Source organism: Tamandua tetradactyla, chromosome 14, assembly GCF_023851605.1.
Source record: "Tamandua tetradactyla isolate mTamTet1 chromosome 14, mTamTet1.pri, whole genome shotgun sequence".
In the NCBI taxonomy this organism is placed as follows: domain Eukaryota; kingdom Metazoa; phylum Chordata; class Mammalia; order Pilosa; family Myrmecophagidae; genus Tamandua; species Tamandua tetradactyla.
In genome coordinates this window covers 89,095,590-89,120,130 of record NC_135340.1, presented here as the reverse complement: position 1 = coordinate 89,120,130, position 24,541 = coordinate 89,095,590, and the positions used below count along the sequence as shown (strand labels likewise).

Here is a 24,541-nt window from a genome sequence, read left to right as displayed (position 1 = left end):
AGCATGAAGCGTGCCAGTTCTCTGAATGTTCTTAACGTGGGCAGCAAGGCAGCCGAAGACCGCTTCCAAGTAAGGAGCCCCGCCCCGCTTGGTTCCTGGGCTCACCGACTGCGGCAGCCCCGTCTGCCTGCAGCCCCACGACTCGGGAACCCACTGTCGTGGTGCCAGTGTGGTTTGAACGGTCACGTGTTTGATTCTTAGACACACATTCATTATAGTTGCATTTTAGTCATTAAATGTTGCTCTATGCATTATGAACAAACATTTTCAGTATATTGATCTTTAAAGAGTTTGAATTTGTAAAAAAAATTCAACTTAATTTAAAAATTGTAAATTTGATAATACTTTAATATCAAAGCTTGGCCAATTATTAACTTGTATGATTTTAACCTCTAATCAGTTTATTACTAATTTATTGTGCAGTTAAGCTGTTGTTCAGTGTTTTAAAACTATTCAAAACTTTACTAACTCAACAGTGACTAACAGGTTGTCACTTTGACACTAAAATCTACTTTGTCAAACTGTCTAAGCTACCGTCCAAGACACAAACACGTCATATTCTGTTTGTTTTACCTTCACATTGAAATTACTGGCCTCTTATTCTCTTTCCATCAAAAGTAGCCATTTAAAATTTTTCATTCCTTTGTACTGTTGGGTACCAGGGCCTTTTGGGGACTGACCATGGCCATCTTTTGAGTGTGCTCAGCAGACCTTGCAGTTCTGTCTGTATAGGCAGCCTGGGTGGTGGTCATGATGCCTGTGCTGGTGTTTGGAGCCCCTCAGCAGTGACCAACCTTTGTGAGCCATGCCCAGCGAGGCAACAGCTCTTCCTGTTACCCGGATCCAACCAGGAAGCTGTCTCTGGATCCTAGACAGGAAGGGGCCTGCTAGGTGCTGGCGCTCTTTTTGCCTTCACCTGAACAGCCCCTGGGGAGGTGCCCTCTGCTGGCTGCCTTCCACGGGGCCGTTTGAGAGTTTGAAAGATGTATGTAGGGTGGTTTGCTTTAAGCATCCCTAGTAAGGAGAATCTTTAAAAAAAAGGTCTGTAGTTTATGATAGGCTCTTTGTACCCAATTTCTTGGCATTGACATGTGCATGTCTGAAAATGGGGCTATCGTGTGCCGGTGTGGAGGGTGCAACAGCTCCTGTTGGTGCCTCGAGATCACCTGAAGCTTGCATCCTCTGAAGTACTGCATCAAGTATAATTTTTCCATTTGTTTTTCTCATACAGGAACGAAATACTTGTCTGGCAGACTCAAGAGCTCTGAGTGCCAGCCACACTGACCTGGCCCATCGAGGGTCTGGGCAGAGCTAGCTAAAATCCCCAAGACTAAAGAAGCACTGAGACCCTGAAAGCTTGGCCCAGCCCCTCACCACCCTGCACAGGGTCCTGGAGCACAGACTCCTTGACATGGACAATGGTTCCTTTTCTAGACAGTGGCTTCCACCAACCACAGGATGTTTGCCTTTTAGAAAGACCTGTGGCATCTGTGCCCCAGAATTCTTTAGGTGATTGGCAGCTATGGTGACGGACTGCTGCCAGGCAGAGGGGCACCTGCAGCTGGCTTCAGCACGATGGGAACTGGCCACTGCTCATGGACACTGTTTAACTTTTTGCCACCACACCAGAATTAACTTTCAATTTTAAGATTCCAATGAGGCTGTAAATTAAGAATCTAGAATCTTAAATTACATCCTTTTAGAATGATAAATATTTAATGATCTGTGGGAATAATGCCTGAAATTTAGAGGAAAATGGTTAAGAAAGGGGAGAAATTGATCACCTTCCCAGGAGGGTCTTCATTTCTTGGTCTGTTTCCAAAGTCAAGGGCCCTGGAGTGTTGGTTAACCTCGGGCCGGCAGCTCCATGGGTCCCTCTGGGCCCTTGCCCACCATGCGTGGTGTGTGTTCTCCCTCCTGGTGGCTCCTGTACACTAAGCATATCGCGTGCATGGTTTATTTTTAAAAGGCTTTTTCTTAATAGTGTTAAGTAACAGGTTGGGTTTGGAAAAGAACATTTTCAAACCTTAAGACCTTGTTTTTAAGGTATTTTATTGGACTGACTGGAGGTGAAGAGAATTGAACGTGCACAGTAATTCCAGGTCACGGTGGAGGAAAGGACCACGCCCAGAGTGATAAGCCCAAATGCAGAGCCCACTACAGACACGGGGCAGGGTGGGGTGGGGGTGGGATGCAGTCATGTGAATATTGTCAGGTTTTGGTTTTAATATAATGTAAGTTTTAAGTGTTGTCACAGCAAACACACTTATACTTTGTTTGTCCCCAGCTATGATGAAGCTCCTCCTTAGGAGGAGTGCAGGGCAGGGGCTGGGGGCTTGTGGGATGCTCCCACACACACGTGTGCTCTGCAAAGCAGCAGGCTGTAGGGAGAGGGCAGATGTGGCGGTAAATTGAGGGTTTGTTAAAGCTAGGTTAGAAGTTATAAGGATTCTTAAAGACCTCATCTAGCTTACTGATATCCTAGATGGCGTGGGTCTGCGGAGAGCACTCGCTGCGGCCTCACACTGGGCCCCTCCTCTGAAGCTGTGGGTTCTGTTTGCTTCTCATGGATCAGCAATGTCTCTTCTAAACACTAATAGAAAGGAGCTGGGAAAAAATCCATTTGCTTGTGAGATGGTTCCAAAGGAAGAAAAAAAAAAGCTTTGTCCCTCATGGATCCTGTGGCTCTTTGAGAATGACCTTTGGTGCTCCAGGGATGACATGTGACAGTCCTGAAAGCAGCTGGTTTTATCTGCATGGCACATGACACCCAAGAGCTGGGAGCCAAGGAGCATTTCCCCAGTTCACTTTTCCTTCTACTGTTTGTTAAAATTGTTGTTCTCCTTAGGAGCTGAAAAGCTGATACTTATACTTGAAACCCAACTTCCCTTAGTGACAGTTCTTTCCGGAAAGAAGCAATAGGTATTTATAAAGAATAAAAATGGGGCTATAGAACTTAATTTTAAGCTCCCAAATCTATTGAAATAGTTGAAAGTACCCTGACTTTGAAGCTACCTGGATCCCTCTTGAGTGGGGAATTGCCTTGGCAATGCTGTGTAGATACATGTTCCAGGTCAGGACATGCTGAAGCTGGGTGTCAGACGGAATGTTACCTGGGAATCTGCAGTTTCTGATTTTTGAACTTGGATCAACATATGAATGAATTAGGGTATACCCTATTTCAAATCTGGAAATTGGGCCACAATTTCTGAAGAGAAGCAGCAGGTACCTGCCATCTCTCTACTTCAATGTTTTGCCTTTTGGTAAAGGAACCCTTAGGTGAGAGCAAGCACCAGTTCTGCAGTTCCTCTCAAATAAGTATATATTGCAAGTCCCCCTAACTAGTGGACAGATGAACTGGGCAAGAACTGCTGGAGGTGTTTGGAAGGCAGTTTTCAGTGGAGTACTGGCACTTCTAGGGATCACCGTGTCTGATGAGCAACAGGACTCTGGAAAGGGTAGTTGGTGCTGTGGGCTTGTCCATCCCTCCCTGTCTTCTTCCCCAGGGGTAGCGGGCACGCTAACCAAGGAGATGTGTGCAGAGCCGAGGCCAGGGCAGGGCCCACCAGTGTTCACACAGGACAGTGGCTGGGAGCTGCAGAGCTTGGTCTGAGGTGTTTATAGTACTAGAGGGATTCTGATAGTTTTTCTGGAATTTAAAAAAAATCCTGTCATTTGATAGGAGAAAGCTGCTAGGAATATTATATAATTAGAAATTCAGTGTTTATGGTAAAATATAAATATTGCTAATGATACAAAAGTCATTGTCATAATTTTATAGCATTACCTAGGAAGGCATATTACATTTATGGAGCTAGTTTCTGATGTATTTATATTTGTACTATTTTTGAACTATTTTTGAGCACTGTACTGTATGTTTAGATTTCTGAAAACTAAAATGGCACTTAATATTAGCACTGGCCAAAGCAAGTTTAAGGTCCATTATCCACATCTTGTGGGGGCAGATATTATATGTGTAAATTAGTCAGTATTCTGGGCTGATACGTGAGGACATGTTTTTATTTTATTTTTGGCATGTGCAGGCTCCGGGAATCGAACCCAGGTCTCACACATGGTGGGTGAGAATTCTACCACTGAGGGACTCCTGTATTGCCCCGAAGACATGTTTTTTTATTTAGAACAACTTTCCCTGCATGGGGACAAGCTTAAGTAGTTTTGAAATATTTGATAAAATAATGTGGAAAATGACACTGAGGGGGCTACGGATCTTTAAAGACTCACCTTGTGGCCTCTGAAGACTGTGCTGTGTAACTAACGCTTGGGGTGAGAAGAGTCTTTCATACATGGGAGGTCTTGGGACCCTGACTCAGTCCCACCTGCTGTTGATGGATGCTGAGTGGGTGTGGCTCAGCATGCCCTTAGTGGGCAGGGGTCTTCCACATCCATGTGGTGGCACCTTTTACTGCTGCTTTCCACAGACACATTATCCAAAAAAAATCCAGACTAGCCCTCCTACAGATATTTGCCTCAGGGTGGGAAGGGCCCCAGGGAACCCTGCTGTGAGGAGGGTTTGCATTCCTTGGAAAAGGCAGGGCTGCCCCTCATGGCACTGCTGGGTTGAACCCCCATGTGATTGCAATGGTCTGTGCTTCCAGGAATGTGTGTCTTTATTTCTATTAAACGTATACTCTTGTGTCTTCTGCAGCTGTAGTTTTATTTTCTAATTATTGGTATGATTTGCCAAGAAAGCAATATGGTATTGGTTATATTTAATTATAAAAATAAAATATCTTATTTTCTGTTGTAAAATCCCTGTACTTTTGCAAGAAGGCTATACTGTAAAAATTCAACCCCAAATGAGCTTCTATCTTTTTGCACCAGTGAGTCTTAATCTGTTGAGAGTTACAAATGGAACTTCCTGCCCTAGAAAAAAATACATAAGCAGAAACTGTATTTCAGGGATTCACAGACACCCCCCCCCACACACACACACACAGCCCAGCTCCCTAATGCTGCATCCAAGAACTACTCTGCTGTGACTTTCCCCGCACCCATGGGCTCTCAGCCTTGAGCAGGTGGGCTGTGGTGCCACCAAAGGGGCTGTCATGAAGACAGAGGGTCTGTGCCAGAAGCACTGGTAGCTTGCTCACCTCTGCCAACCTTCCATTTCTTCATCTGTAGAGTGGGGTTAACAGGGCTGTGGTGGGAGTGGTTAACATGAGTTTTCTCTACCTCAATTTCCCTATCTGAAAATGGGGGTAGTAATAGAAATACCTGCTGGAGAAGCACAGGCACGAAATGGCAGAGTAGGGAGTTTTACAAATTTCTCTGCTAGAAAAATGAAAGAGCTTGAAAAAGAGACTAAAATTGACTAGGTGGTAACTCCAGAACCAAAATGGAAACTTGGAACAACGGGTGGCAGAGGAAGCAAGGCTGCCTGGAATCCAACTTTCGTAATTGGAAGCTCAAACCAGTGACTGGCCCTATTGCTCAGCCCTTCAGCAGTGGCCATGGAAATGCAGCCCAGATTCCAGGAGTGTACAGCTGGGGCCAGGCTGGCAGAGGACACCTCTAAAAGTGGAGGCTGAAGGTTGAGATTGGACTAGGGAATCCCTGAGGCAGCGGGGTGGAAGCTGACCTTGGTTTAAGGCCTCTGGGTAGCAGCACTTCCAGACTCCTGCAAGCATCCACTGGGATGTAAAGAGTTAGTTTTGTTTTTCCTCCTGGTCTGGCAGCACTGACTCTTGCCTTGGTTTCAGCCGTTTCCACAGGAACGTCTTCTGGCCTCAAACCAGCCTCTGCAAGGACATAAAGAGCCCATGCACGCTCTCTTTTTTTGGTTTGTTGTTTTTTTTTCTTTTTCTGTGTTGTATTTTTGTGTCTAGCAGATCACAGAAGACCAGGCAGGGATGCTGGCTTCGGCCTTCAAGGCAACAGCTTTTGGCTTCCCCCCAGCTTAGAATAAGAGGCTTGGAGGAGCAGTGCACTTTTTACTATTTCTCATGTCCTTCTTGTTTTTTTTAATATGCACATGTTTTTGTCTTTTTTTCTTTTTTTTACTTCCCTTCCCCTCTCTTTTTCCACCCCTATTTTCTTCTTCTTCTGGTGGACTAAAGAGTGAAGGAACTAGATTTCCAGAGTGACCACAACGTAATCCTCATAATGTCCAGTTCTCAACAAAAATATTACAAAACCCACATGGAGACAGGAAATTATAGTCCTATCACAGGAAAAGAGAAAATTCATGGGAGGAAGCACAGTCTCTGGAATTATTAATCAAAGATCTTAGAACAACTTTCATATGTAGGGTCAATGAACTAAAGGAAAACAGGCAAAGAACTAAAAGAAATCAGGAAAACTTATGGACACAATGAGAATTTCAGTGAGACAGAACTTATAAAGAAGAACCAAATGGAAATTCAAAAGAACAATAACTGATGTGAAAAATTCAATAGAGGGGTTCAAGAGCAGATTGGAGGAGCCAGAAGAAAGAATCAGTGAATAACAAAACAACCGAAATTGTCCAGGTTGAGGAGCAGAAAGCAAAAAAACAAACAGCCTGAGGAACCAATGGGAGAGCATCAAAACTGGGATGCAACAAAGGCAGTGTTTAGAAGGAAATTTATAGTTTTAAATGCCGTAAAAAAGATCTTAAATTAATAACCTAATATTCCACCTTGAACAAGAAAAAGAGCAAAGTAAACCCAAAATTAGCAGGAGAAAGGAAATAATTAGGATTAGAGTGGGGATAAATAGAGAATAGAAAAAACTGAGAATGAAAAAGTTGGCTCTCTGAAAAAAATAAAATTGAAAAGCCTTTACCTAGAGTGACAACAAAAAGGGGTAGGGGAAAGATGTAAATAACTAAAATCAGAAAGGAAAATGGAGATTCTATGGACTTAACAAAAATAAAAAGTATTATAAAAATATTATGAACAACTGTACACCAACTAACTAGATAATCTAGAAGAAATGGAAAAATTACCAAAAATATATCAAGTCCTTTTACATTCTTCCAAAGAAGGCAAGAAAAGGAGACAATTCCTAATTCATCTGGTGAGGCCGACAACACCGATACCGAAGCCTGGTAAAGACATCATAGGAAAAAAGAAATCACCGATCATTTCCCCTTACGGATACAGATGCGAAATCCTTAACCAAATACTAGGAAGTGGAATTCAGCAGTATTTTAAAAAGACTCTACACATAGCCAAGTGGGATTCATCCCAGAAATGTTGAAACCTGAGAATCACTGTGATACACTACACAAGTAGAGTGATTATCTGAATAGAAGCTGAAAAGGCGTTTGACAAAATCCAGCACCTTTCTTGATAAAAACACTAAAAAAAAGTAGGAGCAGAAGGGGAGTTTCTCAATCTGATAAGGGCTGTTTATGAAGAATCCACAGCTAATACTGTACTCTTGGCAAAAGGCTGCAAACTTCCCTCCTAAGATCAGAAACAGGCAGGGATGCCTGCTTGTACCACTGCTACTCAACAAAGTACTTTAAGTTCTTGCCACAATTAGGCTAAGAAAAAGAAATAAAAGGAATCCCTATTTGCACATGCATGATCTTATATACAGAAAACTCAGAGGAATCTACAAGGAAAGTTAAACGAGTTCAGCAAATGTCAGGGTAGAAGATCAATTCACAAATTTGGGTTCCTATACCCTAGCAATGAAAAACTCAAGGAAATTAAGAAAACAAATCCATTTACAATAGCAGCTAAAGGACTAAAATATCTAGAAATAAATGTAACTAAGGACACAAAAGACTGCTAAGAGAAATTAAAAGAGATCTACATAAATGGTAAAACATTCCATGTTCATGAATTGGTTATGTCACTATTACCCAAAGCAATATGCAAATTCAACACAATCCTGCTTAAAATTCCAGCAGCCATTTTTGCAGAAATGGGAAAAACAATCCTCAAATTTATATCGAACTGCAAGGGGCTTTGAACAACCAAAAAAAATCTTGAAAAAGAAAAGGGTCTGGAGAACTCAGGCATCCCGATTTCAAATTATATTATAAAAAGACAGTATCAAAACTCTGGCATTGGCAGACAAAGAGATCATGGGGCAGAATTCAAAGTCCAGAAATAGACCCACATACCTTTGGCCAATTGATTTTTTTTTCTGCAGGAGCGCCCTTTATTCTCCGTGGTGCCACCCCCATGTCACACTGCAGAGCCTCGGCCACCCCTGGGGCACGGGGTTGGCTGCCTGGTCCTGTGAGGCGTGCGGTTGGCTCTTAACGTCATGGGCTCTGTCTGCTCTCCTCCTGGGCCAGGCCCAGTGCCCCTGCCTCTGGCTTGGCCAGTGAAGATTCACTGGCACATTCTGCCAGCCCATTTTCCCTGGTCTCCTTGGATACCTCCTCTTTGGAGTCTTTCCCTGGCTCTGCTGCCTCCTCTTCCTTCTCCTAGTCTCGTCTTTTGCATGGACACTTGCTGCTGGTGAGTGGCAGGAGGGCCACTGGGTGTTGGGACAGCAACACTTGGTGTGCCTCACAGCTCGGCCCCTCAGCCTTCCCCACCATCCTCTGGAAATGAGCAGCCAGGGACATGTGGTCTCACGTTTGCTTTTGACATTCAAAGTGGGATTCTGTGCTAGCTGAGCCTCACAGAGCCTAGTTAGAGTGGCCTGGCAGGAGGAGGAGGGTCAGCACTGCCCAAAGCCAGGCCGTGCTTGGGAAGGAGAGGGCCAAGGTTGCTGGTGCCACAGAGTTCCTGACATCTTTACTCTGCAAAGATGGGCATCACCAGTACCATGAGCACTGCATGATGAGCTCCTCGGCCTCATGAATGGGCATGCCAGAGCGGGTGGTACCCGTGGACAACAAACAGCATATCAGGGCACACTGCACATGGGCCCCAGTGTGGATGCTCTGCAAGCCCTCAGGAAGCATGTCTCCACACTCCAGGGTGCGGCACCCACTGGCCATCTCAGGGTTGGCACAGGGGAAGACAGCGGGGTGGCCTTGCCACCTGGTAGGCCCAGGGCTCTGACATGCTTGTGAGCTGTGGTTGGCACCACCTGATACAGCAACACAGGACAGGTGGGTGGCTTTGGGCTGGGGCTGCCCAGGGCCAGGCAGATGCCAACTGCCATTGAATCCCACCCAGCTGCTTTGGGACCCAGGGCTCAGAGCTACAGTAGAGAGATGAGGACCTCCTGGCCTTGGTTAGGCTGTTATCCCCTTTCCTGTCATTTGGGGATTCCTGAATCTGTGCCCCTGTGCAGGCAGGGCAGCAGTGGTCACATCCTCTGGCATCGAGTTAAGGGCCCCCATAGTACTCTACAGGTGACCCAACGGGCTTACTAGCACCATTTGGGGCAAGCATGGACCTTGGGTCTGCCCATCTGGTTTTCTCAGTGATGTCTGAATGATTTGGGTTCTAGGAAGTGCTGCTGTGAAGCCACAGAAGGGGAGGCCTCGTCACTGTCACTGCAGATGCTCCAAGGGCTGTCTGGTGGCTTGATACTTTTTCTAGTGGCTTTCAGAGGGCTGCTTCCTTTAGAACCCACCTTCATAGGCCAAAGGATCCACCACTGGTGAGAGCAGACTCGAACTTCCCACTATTGTGTCCCAGGCTCTGGAGACAGGCCTGGCATAGGAGGCTGGGGCCACATGGTCCCCACTTGCAGTGACAACTGCACATGGATCTCATGGCCGGGACACTGCAGCTGGCCCAGCATGAGACAAGGACCCCTCCCATCCACACATGCCTGAGATCGGAAGGGACACTCCTCCTTACTTGGGGTCCGGTGGTCACCTTGGCCTCAAGGGTTTGGAATGCCAAAGGCAGCCATGGCTGGATGCTGACAAGGGAGGTTGTGAGCGCTGGCGAGACCTCAGAAATTGCCTGGTGCAGTGGCTTCCAAGTGTTCGTCTGTCAACTGCTGTTGGCTGACTCAGTGAGGTTCTCAAAACGAGGGCCTGCTAAGCACTGCTGGGGGCATAGAGCTACAGAGAAAGGCGGTGCATGTGGAGTTCCCACACACCACCTGGCAGCTGTGTGCGTCTTCAGGCTTTGGGCGCTACAATACAGCGATGGCAGTGGGGCTGGGGGCTGTGGTTCCAGGGGTGGCAGGCAGAAGATGACTTGGATCCAGATACAGCCCAGGGTATACGGTGTGGGCCCATAGCCAGCAGACTTAGTAAAGGTACTGAGTCCATACAGCAGGGAAAGAAGAGTCTCTTCACCAAATGGTGCTGGAAAACTGGATATTCCTGGGCAGAAGAGTGAAGTTAGACCCCCTACTTCATACCACATGCAAAAGTCAACTCAAAGTGGATTGGGGCCTAAATATAAGAGCTAAAACTATATAATTCCTAGAAAATAACTTGAAAGCAAATCTTCATGATCTGTGATGCAGTAATGGAGTCTTAAGATATGACACCAAAAGCACAAACAACAAAAGAATAAGTAAATATGATTTCATCAAAATTAAAACCTTTTGTGCACTGAAGGAAGTTATCAAGAAAAGTTAACAACCTACAGAATGGGAGACAATAGTTGCAAACCTTATATTGGATAAGGGTTTAATATCCAGAATATATAAAGAACTTTTATAAAGGCAATCTACCCAATTAAAATATGGGCAAAAAACTTGAACAGGCCAAGTTCAAGTTGGCCATCTGTACACAGATGGCCAAAAAGCACGAGAAAAGATGCTCAGCGCCATTAACCATTAGGGAAATGCAAATCAAACCCCAGTGAGACACCATTTCACACTCATAAGGATGGCTATTATTTAAAAAGTGGAAAATACCAAGTATCAGAGAAGATGCAAAGAAATTGAACTCTAATGCACTGTTGGGAGGAAAGGAAAATTGTGCACTCACTGTGAAGAGAAATATGGTGGCACCTCAAAGAGTTAGGGTTAGGGTTTTAAATAGAGTTGCCATTTGACTCAGCAATCCCATTTCTAGTATATACTCAGTGAGAGTGAACACAGGGTGGCAAACAGATACTTGAACATGAATGTTCCTGTAACAGCAATATTCATGAGTGCCCAAATCTGGAAACAACCCAAGTGTATGTCAATGGGAAAGGATAAACAAAATCTAGTACAAATACATAATGGAATATTATTTGGTCATAAGGAAAAATGAAGTCCTGAGACGTGGTAACACAGAAAAACCTTGAAAACATTCTCAGCGAAAAAAGTGATGACAACTGTGTGCTGTCACTTACAGATGACTACAAAGAGCCAATATGCAGAGAGAGAAACAGATGAGAGGTTGTTGGGGGGTGGGGGGGAAGAAGTATACTTGTGTTTAAAAAATGAGCATGGCTATCATTTACCAAGCGTTTCCACATACTAGCTTAGAGAAGTTAGGAACTGAAACTCAGAGAAGGTAGGAACTAGTCTTTAGTTCAAAATCATTAAGCCCAAGTCAAGATGTAAATCCAGTTGTTTCAGCCCTAGAATCTCTTTGTTTATTATGTTAACATATAAAATTAAAAAAATGAAAGTACCTGCCCCCAAAGGTTGCACTGAAGGCCCCCCAAGTCAGCCAAGGTGACCTCTGAGGACGGGGCCGGCAGACAGGACCCCTGCTCCCTGGGATACTGTCACCCGGAACAGGTCCAGGTGCTAGGTGTGCTCACCAGGTATGGCAGGAATGGGACAGGCTCCCGGGCTGGGCATCGCGGCCGCACTGACAACTGGGCCTGTGTCTCTGGGATTGGTCTTTGGCCTGGGGCAGGGTGGGGAGTAAGGGGTCCGGCTTTCTGTCTGGAAGTGAGGCCTCCACCTGGAGAGGAGCTGGGGCTGTGAGGGGCCTGGCGTGGTGGATGCCTCCAGGGACACGCGGGAGGGCTGCTCGCTTTCTATGACAAACTCCCACCTGCCTGAGCCTGGTCTCCCCAATAGCCCGGCCGGCCTTCCCGGTGTCACCCGCAGCACCACAGTGGCTTCTGCTGCTTGTCCAGGCCAGGCTGGTAGGTGCTGTGGGGAGGGGGATAAAGGAGCAAACAGAGGACAGACACACACTTCTCCCCTGGGCCTCTCTGCTGGCCGCGCTGGCTCACTGTGGTCATCTGTGTCCGAGCCCAGGCTCTGCTCTGAAGGCAGGTTCCTGCCATCTTGGGACACGGGCTGAGCTGGGAGCCAATGGCCAGGTGAGCCTGGGGGTGGGTCCCTTTGCCTACAGTTGAGGTGTTTGGCTGCTAGCACCCCAGCTGAGACCCTGAAGTGGGGATGGAAGCCTCAGGGAGGAAGGCAGGAGGCCAGCTCAGTAGCATGGGGGGGGGGAGGGTGGTGCATGGGGCCACGCCAGGCCCCAGGAGTGGGGTTGGGGCCCCTGGAGCTCATAGGGCCTCTTGGGAGGAGGCAGGAGGCAGAAGCAACACACGAGGCCGTGGCTGGGGTCCAGGGCCAGTGCCATGAGCCAAGAGATGAGTCTTAAGGGCACTGCCTGGGCCCGGCCAGGCTGCCCCGGTGGCTCCATCCATGCAACTCGGTCCCAGGTGTCCCGCGCACACCCTCCAAATTGACCGTATAGGAGCACGAGGCCGGGGGCAGGTGTGGGGCGAACACCACCCGCAGGGTACGGGCCGGGCGGCCCAGTGGCGCCTCCTCGCTGCGGACTCGGTCAGCCATGAGCCTCACCAGGACGTGGTTGGACCAGCTTATTCCAAGGGCCGGAGCCGTGTGTTCACCCCAAAACCTGAATCACAGGGAAATGTAGCCCAGCACTTACTTGAAAGTTCCTCTGTCTGCCCAGACCCCAGGACAAACTGGGATGCAACCTGGGTCCCTGGTGCCCGTGCCCCCATGCATCCGTGCCCCGTCCCCCGGGCCCCACTCACCCCAGCAGCCCAGGCCCCGGCTCCTCCACGGCTGCTGTCACCTGCAAGAGTGAAGCAGGGGGCACTGGCAGGGCCGGGCAGCCTGAACATGGCACCTCGGCCTGCTGCCGGCGGCTACCCGAGGCCGCCCCCTGCTCTGTAAGGGCCCCACCTGGTTCACGCAGAGCACGGGGCTATGGAAGGTGCTGCTCAGGTGGCGCAGTGTGGCTCCCAGCGACTGCAGAGCCCGGGCCCTGGCACTGGGGCCCAGGTCGTCCCCTGCACAGCGGAAGGGGGCTGCCACCGAGTCGACGACCACCAGGCGGGCCCTGCCCTGTGCCAGCAGGACAGGAACCTTCCTGCCCACACATTCCAGCAGGGCATCCTGGGGAGGGTGGGAGAGAGGGTGCCATGGCCACGGCCCCCAAGACGGGCACGTGGGGCCCCATGAGGCCCTGAGCTAACCGCGCTCTCCTTACGCTGTGCACCTGACACCCCGGCTCCCCCTCTCGGGTGCCGTCCCACAAAGGTGGCAGTGCTATGCAGAGCACCCCTTTCTGGGGCCCAGCCCCCTGCCCACCCTGCCCCCAACACCCACCGCCTACCGCAGCCATCACTGCTACCCCTTCCAGCCCTTGCCCAGGTGATGGGCCCTTGATGGGCACACGACACTCTCGTGGCCTGCCTGCCCCCTCCTGCCGCATCCACCCACCCGGACAGCATGGGCATCTCATGCACGACTGGCAGGTCGGGGCCCTGGCACCTGCCCCCACATTAGTGTCACGGAGCGGGCCAGGCTCTGGGCTTCAGCTGAAGGCTGCACGCAGAAGAGCTCTCGCTCTCGGCTGACCCGGGCCAGCCCCTCCAGCTCTGCAGGGCTTTCTCCCTGCGCCCCCTCGCCTGGCCAAGGGGTGGAAGTGGGGCACCTGGAGGCTGGCAGATGCTGAGGGTGGGGGCTGAGGCCCCCACTGGCCTCTGAGCCCGCCTTCTCTCCAGACACCCACAGCTGGCCTGGGGCATGCGCTACCCATCACCCTCCAGAGGTCCAGGAGGCAAATGCCTGGGGCTGGCCAAGTGACAGTGAAGGCCAATTCTCTGTCCCCCTGCAGGGCGTCTCCAGGAGAGCCTATTTTTGTGGAAAATGACAGCAGCAGTAGTGGCCTAGAAGATTCCAACGTGAATGTGAGTCCCTGAGCCCTCCCTACCCCTTCTTTTCACGGCAGGTGCAGAGAGTGGGATGTCGGTGCCCAAGCTGGTGGTGGCACTGGGCCCTGCTGTGCCCCCATGGGGCAGTCAGGGAGGGTGGGGGGAATCAGGGCGAGAGGGAGTCAGGGCGGGAACAGGAAATCAGGGGGTGTTAGGGTGGGGGGAGGCGTCAGGACTTGGGAGGAGTCAGGGCAGAGGGTTTTGGGGGGGCGTCAGGGCTCGAAGGAGACAGGCACAGGGGGGAGTCAGGTAGTGGTGGGGGGTCAGGGCAGGGGGCACTGTGCTGCTCACCGCAGATCTGAGACCTGGCACACAGCCCTGATGGGGTGGGCACCCCCTAGAGTAGCCCAGAGGGGCAGCCCTGCAGGAGGCTCTCCTGGGACAGCACAACCTGGGTCCCCCCACTCCCCACCCCAGAGAGACCGGCAGGAGAGTGACCCCAGCTCCTGCCCCAGGGAACTGTTTGCAGAGCAAAGCTTCAGAACCCCAAGCCAACTCTGATACCCCATCCTCCCTTCTAGTGAGACCCTGATGTGCCCCCCCCGCCCCCAGACAAGCAGCCAGTGGGGCGGGGGCAGGGGCGGCCCTGGGACGGCAGGGGCACAAGGAGAGGAGCCTCGTCCACACCCAGGGAGCACGCCCTGGCACCACCCTGGCTGGCCTGGTGGGGACTCGGGCGTGCTGACGTGAAGGGACTGCGAGGTGGGCACAGCGGGCAGCCCCATGACCCAGGCCCGTGCCACAGAGGGCCTCAGCTCAGCCCCCAGAGGGCAGCCTGCTCCTCACCCAGGGCCTGGTCTGGGAGATCCCAGAACAGGTCCCCGCTGCCTGTGCCTCGTTTTTCATCCTGCTATTGCCCTGGAGTTGTGATAACGTATTTTATTATAAATTTTTAAAAATTAAAAACCTATACATTTAGCAGCCCTTTATTCGAGATTCTCTTTACGGCAGTTCTCACAACCAAGGGAAGCCGCCCAAGCTCAGGGACTCCAAGAGGGCAGGCCGCTCTGACGGGAGTGCCCAGGCTTTGTTTTATTTTATCTTTTGCTGCCCTGGGTGATCTTGTGCCTCCCTCCACCCCTCACCATCCTCCTTCCAAACCCTTGCCATTAGCTACTGGTTCTCCACTGAAGGAGGAGCCCTTCCCATTGAGAGGCCCACCAGTTCCCATCGCAACCCTCCCCAGGCCCAGCTCTGCAAGGGAGCCCACCTGCACAGCCACACGCCCCCCACCGCCCACCCAAAGCGCCCCCCCCCCCAGCCAGCCTCCAGCTCTGCGCGGCTAGGCGGCTGTCAGAGACCCGTCCCCTGGACCGGGCCTGGCAGACCTAGTCAGGAGGGCCTGGAGGCTTGGCCTGCGGGCGGTGGGCCCCTCCCTCAGGAGGCAGAATTAAAACCCATACTCCAGGCTGCCCCCAGGCCTGGATCATAGGCTTCCGGAGCTCTGCTGGAAAGCAAGCCCTCCAGCGTCCCATTTTCCCTCTTTTCCGTTTTGGCCGAGCATGGCCACCCCCTTGGGGCCGCCCCATCCAGGTGGGCCCACCCGCGAGACCGGTAACCCACTCACCACATCAGCCGTGTGCTCCACAAAAATGTGGCTGCCGAACTTGATCTTGGCAATCACATCCCTGGGCACGTCGGCCCGCAGCTGCTGCTGTTGGGTGATGAGCTGCTGCAGGCGCCTGCTGGGGAAGGCGTCCTCGGTGCAGATGTAGATGGCACCTGGGTAGAGGAGGAGCCTGGAGGTCTGATGGGGCCTAGTCCCTGCCCGCGCAGCAGCCCCCTGCTTGGAAGCCAAACACAAACGCCCCCTCTCTGTTTCTCCGCTGTTCTAACTCCCTGAGGTCCTCAGCTCCTAACCAAGGAAGTGGACAGCAACCCCTGCTGGGGGAGTCCTGACCTGGGCCCTAGGCTGAGAACACAGACGAGCCCACCTTGGGTCTGGGTGCACCACCCATCCCCGAGCAGTGAGACACCAAAGGAGCGTCACTCAAACTCGGGGAGTGGTCACAGCAGCAGGTGGGGATGCTAATGCAGTTCGCAGGGACCCTCGGGGGCACATGGGGGTGAGTGACGCCACCATTGTCTCACTTTCTGGGTCCTGCCACCCACCGGGCTGCAGGGAGGGCATCCAGACCACTCGATGTGGGGACAGTCCTTCAGACATGCTACTGGGACAGTGGGAGACCCACGTGCAGAAGTATGTGTGCACACGTGGGGTGCGTGGGTGGGGCTGCGTGGAGGTGGAGGTGGAGGTGGGGGCACGCCCGGGTGGGGGGTGCGCATTTCCGCTAGTGCACCTGGCCTCAGGCAGGTACTGGGTGCCCCAAGTGGCTGCCTGAGGGGCCTGGACTCCCAAGGGCTCTCTGGCTGAAGGCAGGTGGCCCTGGCCCTGTGCCCCAACTTCCCCTGCACCCCAAGCAGACGAGAGGCCCCTGCAGCGGCCCCGGCCCAGTGGCCACTCACCCCCATCCAGGCCACCATGGCACCGTGGGAGCTGCACCGCCAGGCAGAGTTGCAGTGCCAGCTGCGTCTTCCCCGCCGAGCTGCAGCCCGCCAGCTCAGTGACGCCGTCCAGGGGGAGGCCACCACGCAGCAGGCTGTCCAGCACTGGGCAGCCGAGGCTCAGGCGCTGATGCTGCGCCGGGAAGGTGTCCCGCTGCTGGAGCAGGTGCAGAGCTGTGGGCGGGGGCGGAGGTGTCAGGCGGGGCCTCTACACCCGGGCCTGCCAGCCTCCCTCCTGCGGGAAGTGCCGCCCAGCCCCACAGGGGGCGGCTTGGAAGAGCAGCCCGGTGGCACAGGAGAGGAGTCTGTGGGACGTCCTCAGGACGCAGGCTAGGGGTACGGTCCCCTAAGCAGCAGGCACCGCCCTGCCGGGCTCAGCATGCAGAAGAGAGGGCACCTCTGAAATTCGCCCCAAACTGTGGTGTCCCCGGGTCATATAAGGCCTTGTTAGGCTTTAAGGGGCCCTGATATCAGAGACACAAGTGGGGGATAAGGTGGAAGCCAGACAGGGGAGATGCCCCCAGAGTACAGCCATCCCTGCCAGAGTCCCTTCCAGGGTGGGGAAGGGGTCACAGGCAAGTACACCCATGTGTACACACATGCCCACGTGTGCACACACACTCTGCACACACACACGCACTCACACACATGCACTGCTCAGGACCAGACACCAGCCCTGACCCACTCCCTCACCTAGGAGTTGAGACCCAGGGAGGACGGAGAACTGGTGTGTCCCATACATGGCGGGGACCCCTTCTCTGAACCCCAGACTTCTCCAGAGGGGTGGGCACCTGTGGGTACCATACCACCTGGAGCTTTCTCTGGCTGCAAACTCAACCACTGCTCCCTATACCCCTCGGCCTTGCCCCCTCTGCACCCAGGAGCTGGGGACCAGAGCCCTGGCAGCACCTCCAGCAGGACCCTCCTGGGTGCCATGCTCTCCCCGCTCTCAGCTCCCCAGGTGGACTCTGAGGCACATCCCCAGGACCTGAAGGGTGGGCCATCCTGAGGCGTGGAAGAGGGGAAGCCCATGGGGATGTTCCCACCTGTGACGACACTGCCAGTCCGCAGGCTGGTGGCGGCCGCCTGGAGCAGGCACTGGATGTCAGAGCCAGGAAGCTTGGTCAGCCTCTGCAGGTCGGGCCCGGAGAGCCGCAGGACCTCCCCCGCTGACTGCAGTCTGGCTGCAATCACGCAAACAAACCGCAGGGCAGAGTCAAGCAGCAGCCACGCGAGGCAACGTGCAAGTCTGATGCAACTGAAGGAAGCCGGGCCTGGGGCAAGGCCCGAGCCCGAGGCCAGGGCAGTATCCACAGAGAGGATGCACAGGTTGGTCCAGATCCTCACCCCCCGGGGAAAGCTTTGGGGAAAGAGGCTGATGCATGTTTTAATTTGCCAGTGCTGCCAGAGTGCAATACGCTAGAAGTGGGCTGGCTTTCATAAAGGGGATTTATTTAGTTACAGATTTACTAATTTAGTAAGGTACATGGTGATGTGTGCTGCCTTCCCTCCCAGATTCTGTGTTCCAACGGCCTTCCCTGGGGCAATTCCTTTATGCATCACGAAACGTCAGGGTCTGAGCTGGCTCTGAGCACCGAGCTGAGGTGTGCCAGGCTCTGCTGAGCAGTTTCTCTCTTCCGACCTCTCCTTTCAGGCCTCACTCATTGTGGAAGGCTCCCCTTAGCCCACAGCAGACATCATCAGCCATAAATGAAATTTACATGCTGACGCTCAAAGTCCACAGCCACAGAACACCTGAGCACCATCACCTGGCCAGGTTAACACCTGAAGCTCTCTACTACAATGCACAAATGTTTCTGCCCCATAAACCCTAGGGTTTTCCACAGAGATGGGCTGCACTGAGCTCGGACGGAGGAAACCCCTTCAAGGGGAGGCAAAGCCCTACCCAGGAAGGAAGGCAAAGCCCACAAAATCCACACACCAAGCCTACAAAACAAGAATGGCCGGAAGGCTTGCTCTTACGAAACGTATTTCTGTAGCAGAGAAACGAGTCTACCTACAGGCATGCCTGAGAGGTACTTCTGGAGGACCTCTGTCGTTGCTCAGATGTGGCCTCAGTCTCTCTAAGCCCAACTCTGCAAGTGAAACCACAGCCCTCCCCCCTACATGGGACATGACATCCAGGGGTGAAAGTCTCCCTGGCGACATGGGAGGTGACTCCCAGGGATGACCCTGGCCCTGGCACCGTGGGATTGAGAATACCTTCCTGACCAAAAGAGGGAAAAGAAATTTTACAAAATAAGGTATTAGTGGCTGAGAGAATTCAAATAGAGTCGAATGGATACTCTGGAGGTAACACTTATGCACGCTTCAGTTAGATTTTGCTAATTACCAGGTGTGCTGGTTTGAAAGGATTATGTGCCCTAGAAAAGCCATGTTCTAATCCTAATCAGTCTTGTGGGAGCAAGCATTTATTTCAATCCCTCTTCAATACTGTGGGCTGGAAACTTGGTTAGGTTATCTCCACAGAGATGTGACGCCCACTTGTGGGTATTATCCTTTCATTAGAGGGAGTTGTGACTCCACCCATTCCAGGTGGGTCTTGATTAGTTTACTGGAATCTTCAAAGAGGAAGCATTTTGGAGAAAGCTTGAAAACAACGGGAGAACAACAGATCAGAGTCACAAGAATGACAAGAGCCAGAGCCCATGCAATCAGAGACCTTTGGAGATGAAAAAAGAATATACTCCCGGGAGAGCTTCATGAAACAAGAAGCCTGGAGAGAGAGCTAGCAGACACTGCCATGTTCGTCATGTTGAGAGAGGAACCCTGAACCTCATCGGCTTTCGTGAACCAAGGTATCTTTCACTGGATACCTTAGATTGGACATTTCTATAGACTTGCTTTAATCTGGACATTTCCACAGCCTTAGAACTGTAAACTAGCAACTTATTTAATACTACTTTTAAAAGCTATTCCATTTCTGGTGTATTGCATTCTGGCAGCTAGCACACTAGAACACCGGGGTTTGCCAAAACCCAACCAAAACCATTCCTGTTGACCCTAAAGAACTCCTAGGGCTCTGTCTGAGATTCTATAAAAATTTCATGCACTATGATTACTTTCCAGAAACGTGCAACCCCCAGATGGGTTCCTAGGCCAGATAAGTCCTGAAACCAAGAGGGGCCAGCCTCTCCAGACATGAGCTATTTCCATCTCCCTATCCCTAATCCATATGATCAACACCCCTCTCCGACACGAAAAAGGTTATGATGTCATAACCCAAATACATCTAAAGATTAGGAGAAAGATCAGAGAAGAGGAGTTACAACAGAGAAGACAGGATTTAAGAAATGAGTATGACTGCTGAATCATTATAATGGCATTTCTTTTAGTCTCCAGTGTCTTGGAAAAACCTGAAGTTGTGGCACTGTGACTCATACCAAACTTTGAAACCAGTTCTAAAACTGCTTGTTAAAATGTACTTTTAAATTTATTGCTTTTTTTGTATATATGTTATATTTTACAATAAAAAATGTCAAAAAAAAAAAAAGAATGGTCCAGGGGGTTCAAAAAGAACACAATATAAATAAAACAGGAAACCGTGACAGCTGCTAAGAGTAGAGTAGGGATCACTGAAGAGTTAAAGCATTCCAGAGATAATTAATTTTAGGCTTGGATGAGTGCATGATTTCCAAATGAGCAAAAAGGAAACAAAAACCACACACATGTACACACACTGTGCCAGTTTGAATTTATTATGTACCCCAGAAAAGCCATGTTTGAACCCTGATTCAGTCTTGTGGGGGCAGCTGTTCTTTTAATCCTGATTCGATACTATGGGTTGGAATATTTTTTGTTTAGGTTATCTCCACGGAGATATGACGCACCCAATTTTGGGTGAGACCTTTTGATTAGATGCAGATGTGACCTCACCCATTTCAGATGGGTGTTGATTAGTTTACTGGAATCCTTTAAAAGAGGAAACATACTGGAGAGAATCAGAAACGACAGGAGCCTACAGAGAGAGCTGACACCCATACTGACAGCTCATTAGAGGACAGAGACAATGGATGTTTGGAGATGCTTCGAGCCCAGCAGACGTCACCACGAGGTTTTAAACAAGCCAGAACCTGGAGAGAGTCAAGAGAAGTAAAAAGATGAAAGCCAGCCCCAGAGAAGCAAAGCAAGGAACCCTAACAGCAGCACAGGTTGAAGCCACGGAGCCCAGGAACTAAGGGCCAGCAGACGCCAGCCACGTGACTACCCAGCCGACAGAGGTGTTCCTGACCCATTGGTCTTCCTTGAGTGAAGGTATCTTTTCCCTGGATGCCTTAGTTTGGACATTATTACGGGCTTAGAACTGTCAACTTGCAACATATTAAATTCCCCTGTTTTAAAGCCATTCCAATCTGGTATATTGCATTCGGGCAGCTTGCAAACTAAAACACACACACGCATTAAAGACAATAACCAGCCAAATCAAAAGAAGGCAAAAAAGAGGTGACAATGATTCATAGAACGAGGGCAAGTAGCTCAGCATATTATGGGAGATTTAAGTCCAACTGCATCCACAATGACGCCGACACGTACGCCCTAAATGCTCTAGTGAGCAAAGAACAGCAGGCTAGGTGGAAGGGAAAGGAAAAGTGCAGCCACCGATATGCTCATTTAAAAGGAACCTAAGACACCAGGATGCAGGAAGGTTGGAAGAAAAAGGATGCCACGAGCCAAAAGAAAGCCAATGCGGCTATTTTAAAATCAAACAAAATCGGCTTTAAGGCAAAAAGTGAAGAGCAGGCCTGGGGGTTTCCCTGATAATAGACACAGGGGAGAGAGCAGAACTCCTTGGCCAACCTGGGCCCCTCACCCCTCCTAGTCTTGGGACTGTAGATGTGATGTTTACAGCTGTAGCAGCCATTCTGTGATCATGAGATGACAAAGGAGGACAAAAAGCCAAGGACGGAGGAGACAACAGCCGATGCCCCTACTCCCCACCTCCAACGCCACCGTGACTAGCCCTGGAAATGTGCTCAGAGTCCTTACTATGTAATCGTCCTAAAATTGCCCAGGTCTGCTGTCACCCCCAGCCATGAGCATCCCAACAGGCTCCCCAGGGGACAGGAAAGCAGCGTGCAGGCAGGGGCAGCCCTCATTCAGCACCAGTGGGACGGCCCCTAACACATCACACAGAGCCGAAGCTAGATTTAAATACAAACAAAAATGCTGCTGAAAGACACAAAAATGGGGAGCAGTTCTATTTCACTCTTTAGACAATAAACATATATTACTTGCAAACAAATAATGTCAATAGTTTAAAAAAAAAATTCCCCTGAACATTCCGGCCCAGCACAAAAGGTTGGCACCGGGTCTCAGAAAGGGCGCGCAGAGGCGGGGGTGCGCGGGCCCAGGGTGCCCGTAAGCAGGCGCCTGTTGCCTGCCCTCCACGAACGCAAACACACCTTTCTTAACCGCGGCGATGATTCTGGGGTTCAGGTCCAGGTGTCCCACATCCATTTCTTGAGTGGGCTGGTGGGAAAGCTGGATTATTCCCTAAGGGCAGATGAAGCAGGAAACGAAGACAGAGATGCACTCGCAGCTGACCTGCCCTTGTGAGCAGCTGTGGCCATCAGGGAAGTCACAGCAGGTCACGGCAGAAATCCCCAGGGCCACGGCTGTTCGCTGCCTGCTAAATCCCTTCCACGTGCAGGGCCAGGCGGCGTCACGGGAGGCTGATGTACCTGGAACGCTGATCCACGGGCGTCTAAGGCAACATTTCTGTTACAATAATTTAGGTCTAAAAGTTATTTGGTAACTTGGGAATCTCAGACCCCATGTGTTTGTGCATCTGAAAAAACTCCCCGACCCACCACTGCTCGAAAGGACAATGGTCCTGGCATCTGCAGAATGCACTGGGACTAAGTGTGTCCCTCCAGGAGTTCCTGCCCTGGGCGGCCCGTGGGCTCCCAGCTGGGATGTCCTCTCTGGGAGCCGGGAGGGTTTTACCGCCTGCCTGTATGGTTCCCAGCCCTCTCGGGCTTAACTTCCCTTCAACGTGGGGATGCTGGAAAGAGTGGATAGTTTTGGGTTTAAAGGACCTCTGGGGAACTTGTGCCTCTGTGACCGTCTGGTGATCGAGCAGAGAACAGGAGAGGACTGTGTCCGGTGCAGCCCTCCAGGCCGGCGGTTGCACATGGGGTGCCCACCTGGGAAGCGGCGGCATCTGGCCCCAAGCTGATCGGCCAGACTCCCTCCTGCCCGGGGTCAGACCACTCCAGCAAGCTGATATCAGCAGGGCACAGAGGGGTGCTGGGGGTGCTGAGGCCGCTTTCAGGTAGGTGTCCTGGGGCGAGGCCCAGCAACTCAGTTCAAGGGCCACCCCCCACCTGGGAGGCCTTCCTACACAATACTGTCCTGATTTTGAAACTCAAGGCATCACTTTGCTGCATTCACACTTCTCACTGTGTGACCGCAGACAAGCCAGCCATGCCGTCTCAGGGCCAGATCTTACCCCAGAGCGTATCAGGACACCCCCACCCGGAGCCTGAGGGTGCAGGCCAGGTGGATGGAGGGGGGCAGCCACTCCGGCCCCACCACCACTCCACTCTGTGGGCCATGGTTCGTGCTCGGGGCCCCACAGTCCGTGGTTTACTTCCCCGCACAGGGGTGAGGGAGGTTCTGGGGCAGCAGGGCTGGCCAGGAAGCTCCGTGGGCGGGGCAGAAGGAGGGGCCACCTACAGAGACTGCCTGGTGACCTCAGGCCAGCCCAGGCCACAAGTCCCTTGGCTGGGACCACCCATTAGAAAGCTGGGGTCCAAGTTGGGCACAGCCAAAGCTGGACTCAGGACCTCCAGCACCCATCTACACGCCGGGTGGGGGGCAGGGATTTTAGCCAGGCAGGGAGTGTGCAGACAGCGGGGTGACACTTCGGTCCACTCTGCGCTCCCCACTTCCCCTGTGCTTTTCCAACCACGGAGCACCCAGGGGTGCGCAGGGGGCATGCAGGAGGGACCCAGCCCAAGAAGCATAGCAGACCGGGCCCCAGGGGCGAGTGGGAGTGGAAGCTGGGTGACCCTGGACCCGATACGAGGTTTTAGGGCCGTCGGTCCAATGGGAGCTGGGAGAGCGTGGGGAGCAGCCCGAGGGCTGCAGGGCCAAAAACGTCCTGAAGATGAGATCATGTCTCCCACTTCTTTCCCTTAGGAGGAAGAAGACGCTGAAGGCAGGGGGCCCCGCAGACCCTGTGCAGAGGGCACGATCAGGGGTTCCCAGCTCTGCGCTGCCCCAGTTACTCCAACGACCTGGGGAGGGGTCGGGGAGGCTCGGGGCCCCCAGCTGGTGAGGAAACGGCAGGAACAGACCCCATGACTCTCGCCGAGCTCAGGGCTAAATTCGGATGCGCTGCCGAGGGTTGCAGCCCCACTAGGCGCTCCCCAAAACCACCAGAGGCAGGAGGGCGCCCAGCACTGACTAGGCATCTACGCGCCCTGGGGCCCGCTGCACCCCGACGCCGGAACTTGTTCAGGCCTCTCGACAAGAAGCCCAGGAGTCCACACTGCCCAAGAGTCCCAAGCTCAGAGGGGTGAAACAGCCGGTCAAGGTCACACAGCGGGGCTGGAAGAAGCCAGCGGCCTGGTCCAGGCACCAGCTCCGGAGCGCTTTCCACCAGCAAGACATGACCACCCTCCTCCCATCTCCCTCCTCCCACTACCTACCCACCTCCCACCTCCAATCACCTCCCTCCTCCCATCTCCCTCCTCTCAGCTCCCACCTCCCACCTGGCCTCCCTGAGGGATCCCAGGAAGAGCTCCTCCAGCTCTAACCCTTAGTCCCCGTAGGCGCCCTAGTTCTTGCCTGAGACCACGGCTCTGCTGCAGCCCCCGGTCCCCGCACCCCGGCCTCCGCCCTAGGGTGCCCCTCGCACGCCGGTTCTCTTCCGCACAGCCTCTCTCACATCCCGCGCGCTCCACATTCTACTTCTCGTCGACCGGCCCTATGAAGTAGCCTCTTCCAATCAGAGCCCGGCGCCTGAGCCGGCTATGCCAATCAGAGGAGAAGCATCTTCTACGTCACTGGCTAACTGGCCTACCCAAAGTCCCCGCTTC

The 24,541-nt window shown here is 52.1% G+C and overlaps 2 protein-coding genes across 20 annotated transcripts in view; one reads left to right on the top strand and one right to left on the bottom strand.

Annotated features, from left to right (window-relative positions):
• KLC1 (kinesin light chain 1) overlaps positions 1–15,175 on the top strand; it is a 100,570-nt gene extending 85,395 nt beyond the window's left edge. For 4 of the 15 annotated variants that reach the window (XM_077128424.1, XM_077128422.1, XM_077128423.1 and 1 more), the window contains one exon: positions 1,232–4,661. In XM_077128424.1, coding sequence (XP_076984539.1) covers positions 1,232–1,315 — 84 coding nt within the window. In that variant the 3' untranslated portion in view covers positions 1,316–4,661. The other 11 variants (XM_077128414.1, XM_077128415.1, XM_077128412.1 and 8 more) reach the window with 5 other exon arrangements.
• Positions 7,788–24,436, bottom strand: XRCC3 (X-ray repair cross complementing 3). 5 transcript variants are annotated; one of them, XM_077128437.1, is made up of 9 exons: positions 24,291–24,436; positions 22,178–22,214; positions 21,899–21,989; positions 17,522–17,659; positions 16,437–16,649; positions 15,538–15,692; positions 12,937–13,149; positions 12,786–12,826; positions 7,788–12,643 (listed from the first exon to the last, which is right to left on the bottom strand). In XM_077128437.1, the coding sequence occupies exons 3-9, from the start codon at positions 21,951–21,953 to the stop codon at positions 12,379–12,381; spliced, it is 1,080 nt and encodes a 359-aa protein (XP_076984552.1). In that variant the 5' UTR covers positions 21,954–21,989; positions 22,178–22,214; positions 24,291–24,436; the 3' UTR covers positions 7,788–12,378. The 5 variants fall into 5 exon arrangements, with proteins under 5 accessions (XP_076984552.1, XP_076984550.1, XP_076984551.1 ...); XM_077128435.1 differs by having other exon boundaries at positions 21,899–22,214; XM_077128436.1 differs by lacking the exon at positions 22,178–22,214.
• Between the last annotated feature and the right edge of the window lie 105 nt (positions 24,437–24,541).